This window comes from Mobula hypostoma, chromosome 10, assembly GCF_963921235.1.
Source record: "Mobula hypostoma chromosome 10, sMobHyp1.1, whole genome shotgun sequence".
NCBI classification, from domain to species: domain Eukaryota; kingdom Metazoa; phylum Chordata; class Chondrichthyes; order Myliobatiformes; family Myliobatidae; genus Mobula; species Mobula hypostoma.
The window spans coordinates 9,739,971-9,749,186 of NC_086106.1; the positions used below are offsets into that span (position 1 = coordinate 9,739,971).

At 48.0% G+C, this 9,216-nt stretch overlaps 1 protein-coding gene across 1 annotated transcript; it reads right to left on the bottom strand.

Moving 5' to 3' along the window:
* Positions 1-4,881: 4,881 nt before the first annotated feature.
* Positions 4,882-8,959, bottom strand: LOC134353232 (zinc finger protein 227-like). The gene is made up of 2 exons (XM_063061259.1): positions 8,786-8,959; positions 4,882-7,852 (listed from the first exon to the last, which is right to left on the bottom strand). Exon 2 carries the CDS (start codon positions 6,983-6,985, stop codon positions 5,729-5,731), a length of 1,257 nt encoding a protein of 418 aa, XP_062917329.1. The 5' UTR covers positions 6,986-7,852; positions 8,786-8,959; the 3' UTR covers positions 4,882-5,728.
* Between the last annotated feature and the right edge of the window lie 257 nt (positions 8,960-9,216).

A 9,216-nucleotide genomic window follows, 5' to 3' on the forward strand; every position in this document is an offset into this window, starting at 1 on the left:
GTCCTAGAGTAAGAGGTTTTAAAGGGTATAAAAAGAGGCAATTCCTTTTGGGGGGTGGAAGAGGGAGAGGAGAATCCTCTCTTAGGACTAGAGTTAATGCCAAAGCTGGAGAGTACGTCGAGAGAGATAGAGAAAAGGAAGCATGGAAGTTTTCTGGCATTTAGCAGATCAGCTCATCAATAAATTTTAGATTGTTTTCTGACTGTTATTTCATTGACCATCTGTTTTGGTAAAACCAAAAGAGCCGATTGTGGACTTCAGAACAGGTAAGACAAGGGAACACACACCAGTCCTCACAGAGGGATCAGAAGTGGAGAGAGTGAGCAATTTCAAGTTCCCGGGTGTCAATATCTCCGAGGACCTAACCTGGCCCCAACATATCGATGCAGGTATAAAGAAGGCAAGACAGTAGTTATACTTCATTCGGAGTTTGAGGAGATTTGGTTTGTTACCTAAAACACTGGAAAATTTCTACAGATGTACCGTGGAGAGCATTCTGACAGGCTGCATCACCATCTGGTATGGGGGGGGCGGTGGCGACTGTACACAATCGCAGTAAGCTGCAGAAAGTTGTAAAATTAGTCAGCTCTATCATGGGCTGTAGTCTCCATAATATCTAAGACAACTTCAAGGAGTGAAGCCTCAGGAAGGCAGCATCCATTGTTAAGGACCCCCATTATCTAGGACGTTCCCTCTTCTCATTGCTACCATCAAGAAGGAAGTACAGGACCCTGAAGACACACACTCAATGATCCAGGAACACTTTCTTCCCCTCTGCCATCCGATTCCTGAATGGACATTGAACCCATGAAAACTACCTCACTACTTTTTATTTCTGATTTTCAGTATTTATTTTAACTATTTGATATACATATATAATTACTGTAATTCACAGTTTTTTTCTATATTATTATGCATTCCATTATACTGCTGCCACAAAGTTCACAAATTTCATGACATATGCCGGTTATATTAAACCTGATAACATTGCATGCTTTATATAACTCTTATAGAAAGTGATTGCTTGTGGTTTAATGCTCACACAGTGTCTCTTTTGTTTGTGAATAGATACGCGAATGCCATTGGCTGAATCAGGAAAGAACATGGAATTAATTTTAAAATAATTTTCATTGCGGGCCCATGATGTTATACCCACCTTTTAACCTACTGTAAGACCAACCTAACCCTTCCTTTTTTCATAGTCCTCCAGGTTTCTATCTTCCATGTACACACCTACAATTTTCTTAAATGTCCATAATGTATGTGTTTTTACCTGGAAGTGTGTTTATTCCATGCACCCACCACTCTCCAAGATTAAAAAAAGGTACATCTGACATCCCCACTTTACTTTCCTCCAATTACCTTAAAATTATGCCCCCCCCCGGCCCAGTACCAGCCACTTGCGCCTGGCTGTCCGCTCTATCAATGCCTCTTATCATCTTATGTACCACTATCAAGTCACCTCTCATCCTCCTTCGCTCCAAAGAGAAAAGCACTAGCTCACTTAACCTATATTTATAAGACACACTCTCTAATCCAGGCAGCATCCTGTTAAATCTCCGCATCCTCTCTATAAAACAACAAGATTAGGAGCAAAATTAGGCTATTCGGACCATCAACTCTTCTCCATGATTCCATCATAGGTAATTCATTATCCCTCTCAATGCTGTTCTCCTGACTTCTCCCCATAACCTTTAACACCCTTACTAATCAAGAAGTCTTCAACCTCTGCTTTAAATATACCCAATGACATGGCCTCCACAGCCATCCCTGTCAATGAAGTGCAGAGATTTACTACTTTCTGGCTAAAGAAATTCATCCTCATTGCTGTTCGAATGTGATGCCCTTCTGTTCTGAGACTGTGCCATCCAGTGCTAAACTCCGTCACTACTGGAACACTTTCTGCAAGTCCACTCTCTCTAGGCCTGTAGATTCAAGATTCAAGTATATTTATTATCGAAGAATGTATAAATTACATTCAAGCAACACACACACACACACTCACAACAGTCTGATGAAGGGTCTTGGCCCAAGACATCAACTGTTTACCAATTTTCCATATGCTGCCTCGCCTGCTGAGTTCCTCCAGCACTTTGTGTGTGTTGCTTGAATTTCCAGCATCTGTAGATTTTCTCATTTATAAATTATATTCGGTAGGTTTCAATAAGATGCCCCCTCATTCTTCTAAGCTCTAGCAATTACAGGCCATTAAATGCTCCTCATTCATTACAACACGCACAACATGCTGGAGGGACTCAGCAGGTCAGGCAGCATCCGTGGAAATGAACAGTCAACGTTTTGGGCCGAGACCCTTCATCAGGACTGAAGAGGGAGCGAGCAGGAGCCCTATAAAGAAGGTGGGGGGAGGGTGGGAAGGAGAAGGCTGGTAGGTTCCAGGTGAAAAACCAGTAAGGGGAAAGATAAAGGGGTGGGGGAAGGGAATAAGCAGGGAGGTGATAGGCAGGAAAGGTGAAGAAGGAATAGGGGAAAACACAATGGGTAGCAGAAAGAGGTGGAACCATGAGGGAGGTGATCGGCAGCTGGGGGAGGAGGCAGAGTGAAACTGGGATGGGGGGAAGGGAAGTACCGGAAGTTGGAGAATTCAATGTTCATGCCAAATCATTCCTCTTATTGGTTTTTCACCTGGAACCTACCAGCCTTCTCCTTCCCACTCTCCCCCCACCTTCTTTATAGGGCCTCTGCCCCCTCCCTCTTCAGTCCTGACGAAGGGTTCCAGCCCGAAACGTTGACTGATCGTTTCCACAGATGCTGCCCGACCTGCTGAGTTCCTCCAGCGTGTTGTGCGTGTTGCTTTGACCCCAGCATCTGCAGAGTATTTTGTGTTTACAATTAAATCTGTCATCCGCACCAAATTAAATCAGTGAGGAGTGCGCTGGGAAGCAGCCCGCAGATGTCGATACACCTCTGGTGCCAACACACCTCCATCAGCCGTGATCCAACCGAACACTTTAGCAACATTGGATCTTTTTGCACTAAAATACTTTTTTTTTGCTCTAATAGTCCTTTCGTTGTAAAAATTGTGCTTAATGTTTAATTAATGTTTTCCCCCCTGTGATGCCATGGGTCTGTGATGCAACTTACAAGCAAGTTTTTTTTCCATTGAGCTTGTGCACTTGACTGCAAACTCAGCTTTGACTTTGAACAGACTGGAATTCGATGCCTTCCTCCAGGAAGAGAAAGCTGATAATACAATTCCTTCATATCATTGCATTTACATCGCTATTAGCCCGTAAGAGAATTTAGCTGGTCTGGAAATCTGCCACTCCCCCGACTGCTGCTGTGTGGTTAGAGGATGTAATGTTTTTTTCTGAAATTAGAAAAGATTAAATTCACTTTGAGGGAAAGCTCTATTCGAAATGGGGACCTTTCTTGTCATATTTTGGGAGTCTTAAACAATTACCTATTAGTTGAGGGCATTTGACTGTACTTGGGAAGTTGCCTCACTTTCAACAGGCTTATGTTTTACCTCACAGGGTGGTTGATGAATTGTAATACGAGTGTATTTTGGATCATCTGACATGTTGTGGATGTGTGTGGGCCTTCGTCTTGGAGTAGTGTGGGGGTATGGCTGTGAAATGTCCGTACTTGTATCTGTGAATTGTTGTGTTGTAAATACATTAGCTGCCATGATACGGTCGGGGAGGCCGGGTGTATATATAAAAGCAAAATGGAGGAAAATGTAATCTATTACCTATTCTGTATTGTGTCCTTCCTTCAATTTAAAAATAAATAAATAAAACACTCCCGACATTCATTCAGAGATGAGCAACCCTACAGCAGGGATTCTCCATCTCAGCCACTCAAGTGCCTGGGTATGGGGCCCGGATGAGCAGGAGGAGGGCATCACCCCAGGTACAGGCACACGTCACAGCACCATGGAGGAATGTACCTCCAGTTTGGGGAACAGCCATACTGCAAGTTGACCGAAATAAGAAAGGGGTGGAACTATGCTCAGGATTCACCAGTTTTCAGTTAGCTGACGGAGTTCATTACCTCTGTATCACCCTCCAGGATATTTCCCTCCAAGGTGCTTTGGGAGGGAAATCGGTTGCTCCGTTCAGAACCTTCACCATCCTTCCGCAGGTTCCAATCCAGCCGATGTTTTCCCAAGGAGAACACAGCAGCCAATTTAGCACTGCAAGCTCCCACAAGCAATGTAGTCAATGTCAACAGACACTGCATATGTCAAGTCAGCCTCATCACACGGATGCAGCAATAAAATGACATTATTCCTGTCAATCAGCTTCCAAATGTTGGCCATCTGACATCTGTTGCCATATCCTTCTCATGATGTGCCCTTATCACCACCATTATCAGCAGTTCCTACGACCTGCCCTGTGCTTGCTTGCCTCTGACTTTGCTCCATTGAACATCTATTTACTCCGCACTCTGCTTTCAGACTTTATAGAGTGGAGCGTTGTAACAAGCCAGCCGTCTGAGACGCAGCCCCTTGGGAGAAGTGAAACCAACCCATAAAATCGCATAGGGCAGCGTACACAGCTGAAAAGAGCAGGGAAGCAGGAGTTCGACAAGCCGTGGCGTTTTTCCTTCGCCAGCTGCCCTGAGGAACAAGGAACATGCAGGGCAAAACCACAGTGAGCTCGTCTTCTTCAGTCTGCAGAAAGTCATGCAGGAAGTTCAAACGATCCCTGTTTATTCACAGAGTGGTGAGCAGAGCCACCCGTGACCATCGGGAGAGCGAGAGGAGGACAGCAGGAATGGATTTAATAGGACCGGGATGGAACAGAGAAAGGAACGGGGCTTGATGGGCTGAATGGCCTCAGTACTGTACACATACAAGAGAGAGAGTAAGCACCTGGCACACAGGATCTGAAATGCAACTCATTTATTTGTCACAGATCTACAATATTAAATACCAGTCTCATTTAAGGCTGGCATTAGCAGAAGAAACCCCTCCAATGCTCAGTGACCAGGGTTCAGGCCTGGGTGTGATCAGCAGCTGCAATAACAACACAATCTGACATGACGAATCCTTCGGGGACTTGCAACTAGATCCAGCCACCGTGATGCCTAAAAATGCAACAGACAGCTTATGTGAATGTTCTCCTCGATGCGAGGTTGATGGGGTTTCAGCAGTAGGGGCAATTGAGTAAATCTCTTTGCTCATTCAGGACAGAAGTGTGGCCTCACTTTAGTGTGAACTTAATAGAGCCTCACAAGGTGGGTTAACTCAACTAAACCCTTCCCACACTCAGAACAGGTGAACAGCTACTCCTTTGTGCCAACTCGCTGGTGCTTAGAGGCTGAAACAACTGAATGAATTCTTTCCCACACGGAGACCAGACGGATAACCCCTCTCCAGTGTGAACTCACTTCTGTGTCCTGAGGTTGGAGATCTTAAGGGATCGCTACCCAGAGTCCGATCAGGTGTACAGTCACTCTGCAATGGGAACTCGCAGACGTATCTTCAGGCTGGATGACAGAGTATATCCCTCCCACACACACAACAGGTGAATGCCCTCTTCCCACTGTGAACCCACTGGTGTTTCTGCCTGTGGGCTGAGCGAGTGAACCCCGGCCACACAGAGCAGACGAGTGGTCCCTGGCCACTGTGAGCATGATGGTGTCTACAGGTGAGAAGATGTCGTACATGCCTCCCCACAATCAGCAGGTAGGATGATCGAGTAAATCTCTTTACTCACACAGGCCAGGGATGCAGCCTCTCAGTGTAAACCCTCCGAATACTTCACAATGTGGTGTAACTGAGTGAATCCCTTCCCACATTCACAACAGGTGAACGGGCTTCCCCACTGTGAACCCGCTGGTGTTTCAGCAGTTCAGCTGATTGGATGAATCCCTTCCCACAGATGGGGCAGATATACGGTCTCTCCCCACTGTGAACTCGCTGGTGGGTCTGCAAGTGAGACGACTGATTAAACGCCTTCCCACAGTCTGAGCAAGTGAACGGCTTCTCCCCGGAGTGAACTCTCTGGTGTCTTATCAGCTGGGATGAGTGAGTGAATCCCTTCCCACACACAGAGCAGGTGAACGGCCTCTCCCCAGTGTGAACTCGCTGGTGCGCGTGCAGGTGAGACGACTCAGTAAACCCCTTCCCACAAATTGAGCAGGTGAACGGCCTCTCCCCGGTGTGAACTCTCTGGTGGGCCAGTAGATGGGATGACCGAGTGAATCCCTTCCCACATTCTAAGCAGGTGAATGGCCTCTCCCCAGTGTGAACCCGCTGGTGACTTATCAGATAGGATGAATGAGTGAATCCCACCCCACATTCAGAGCAGATGAACGGCCTCTCCCCAGTGTGAACCGCCTGGTGTGCTAGCAGGTGAGATGACCGAGTGAATCCCTTCCCACATTCTGAGCAGGTGAACGGCCTCTCTCCCGTGTGAACCCGCTGGTGCCTCATCAGATCAGATGATTGAGTACATCGCTTCCCACAAACAGAGCAGATAAACGGCCTCTCTCCACTGTGAACACGCCGGTGGACTTGCAGGTGAGACGACTGGGTAAATGCCTTCCCACAGTCTGAGCAGGTGAACGGCTTCTCCCCAGAGTGAACGCGCAGGTGTCTGATCAGGTGGGAGGAGTGAGTGAATCCCTTCCCACACACAGAGCAGGTGAACGGCCTCTCTCCTGTGTGGACACGCTGGTGTATCATCAGATCAGAGGACTGAGTGTACCCCTTCCCGCAGACGGAGCAGATAAACGGCCTCTCCCCACTGTGGACTCGCTTGTGTACCTGCAGGTGGGACGACTGGGTGAACGCCTTGCCGCAGTCCGAGCAGGTGAATGGCTTCTCCCCGGAGTGAACTCGCTGGTGCCTCAGTACATGGGATGAGTGAGCGAATCCCTTCCCGCACACGGGGCAGCTGAACGCTCTCGTGTGAACTCGCTGGTGCGCCTGCAGTTGGGATAAGTCACTGAATCCCTTTCCACAGTCCGAGCAGATGAACGGCCTCTCCTTGCAGTGCACTAGGGGGTGACTCATCACGTGGGATGAACGAGTGAATCCCGTCCCACACAGGGAACAGTCTCTCCCTCTCTCTCGTGTGAGCTCGCCGGTGTGTCAGTAAGTTGAATGATCAAGTGACTGTCTTCCCACACACAGAGCAGGTGAACAGCCTCTCACCGTTGTGAATTTTCTGATGTATCTTCAGCTTGGATGACAGAATGAATTGTTTGCGTCGTCAGAACAATCTCACTATGCTGTGAACTTGCTGATGTATCTTCAGGCTGGATTCCTGAGTACAGCCCCTCCCTCACACGGAGCAGGTGAACGGGCTCTCCCCGGTGCAAATTCACCGGTGTGTCCGCAGGTCAGCTGAGTGAGCAAATCCCTTCCCACACCGAGGGCAGGTGAATGATATCTCCCTGCTATCAATTCTCTGGCGATTCATCAAGTCAGATATCAGAAGTCGTCGTGTCTCCCTTGTGGGCAATGCAGCTTGAGACCTGATTTCTGGTGAACCAATGCTGGTGTGTTCTCAGTACCCCAGTTCCAGTGGATTTTACAGAGTTACAACAGAAAACTTCATTTCACACACAAAGCACTTTTCCAGCTGGGCTGAGATACGCCTTCTCCGAGGATCAACCACTGATATACTGGTGTTACAGTGGAAATACTTGTTCACTCCTTCAATAACTTGAAGAGAATTTACAAGGTTTATCTCCAGGTTGCTTCATCCAAATCTCTCTCCTACACTGAGCAGGTGTTCAGGTTCTCCTTAATCCAAACTGTGTATTGTCTTATCAAGTATCTCCTCCTCCACATTCAAATATTGATGACAACGTACGGTGCAACTGAGGTGTTGTTGTGTTTGAGATCCACGTGTATGAATCCTTTACCTTTTGTGCCCTGTAAAAAAAAAAGTTTACGAAAGTCATCGATCTGTGAAGGACAGCATTTCAGATGAGACCATCCCTATGGTGAGTCTGACGTCACATTGTTAAAGCAGGGTTCAACCCAAGTTGCAGGAATGCAAGCAACACACTTAAAAGTTGCTGGTGAACGCAGCAGGCCAGGCAGCATCTTTAGGAAGAGGTACAGTCGACCTAGAGATGCTGCCTGGCCTGCTGAGTTCACCAGCAACTTTTAAGTGTATTGCTTGAAATTCCAGCACCTGCAGATTTCCTCGCGTTTGGAGGAGTGCTCCTCCTTTTTAACTGGGTCCAGGCATCCACACTGCCTATAAAACTATCTGACTGTCTTCCTGTTTGTTCCACGATGGGCATTTCTGTTCAACCTCACTCCATTTGTATAGATACAGGTTCTGGGCTAGTGCCACAGCTGTCTCTAGGTGCACCCATCTATTACGTGATTGCTCCTGGAGACTTTCTAATTAATCAGACTCCACTCTCCCCACACCACCAGTTGATTGACAGTGAAAAGCTCACCAAAGTCAATGTCAATGAATACGATGGGGAAGTGATTTGATTTTCCTGTTGGGAGCTGGTCTGGGAGGTCTGTCCTCTTCCATTCCATTCGAGAGCGGTCTAAATCACGCCCCGCAGTCGCCGATGGCCGTCCCTGTACCCAGAACCCCCCACAAACCAGAAACCAGCTCACCCCACGAACCAGATACCTGTCTATCAGCCGCGGAACCAGCGATACGCATGCGCCACAGAAACAGAGCCAGGGCCTTTGCTCATCAGCAGAAATATCCCCGGGGAAGGGCTGTATTTACCCCAGAGTTCAGGATGCTGTGTGCGGAACTCGCTGCAACTGTCCCTCAGTCGGGGTGCGGACCCCGGTCCTGATGGAATCCCCCAGCAAAGCCCCCGCTCCTACCTGCTGCCGATCCTCTGGAGTCTTTTGTCTGGCGAGCGCATGCGCAGCGTCCTCTTCGCGGCGACACTGTCGGCGCATGCGCGGCGATCCGCCGTCACCGAGGCGAATCCCGAAGCGCCCAGGTTGCTGGGTAATACAGGTGGAGAGAGCGAGTGGATCGCGTCCGGCACTGGATCCCCTCTGCCGCACGCCTCAGATCCGTCAGTGTTTACATGTGGGGAACCCGGCGCCTCATCCAAAGACACTACACTAAATATCAACTGCCATTCTGTGTTTCAAAAGAAGTCCAACATACTCACAGATGGAGATGTGAAACAAAACAAAAATCAGAAGAGGTTCTGCAGATGCTGGGAGCAAGACTCACAAAATGCTGGAGAACGTTAAAGTTCCGAGCCGTGACTCTTCACCGTGCTGCCTTACCTGCTGAGTTC

Coding starts and splice junctions, on each gene's coding strand:
- LOC134353232 (XM_063061259.1), bottom strand. CDS start 6,985: ATGAGTCACCCCCTAGTGCACTGCAAGGAGAGGCCGTTCATCTGCTCG.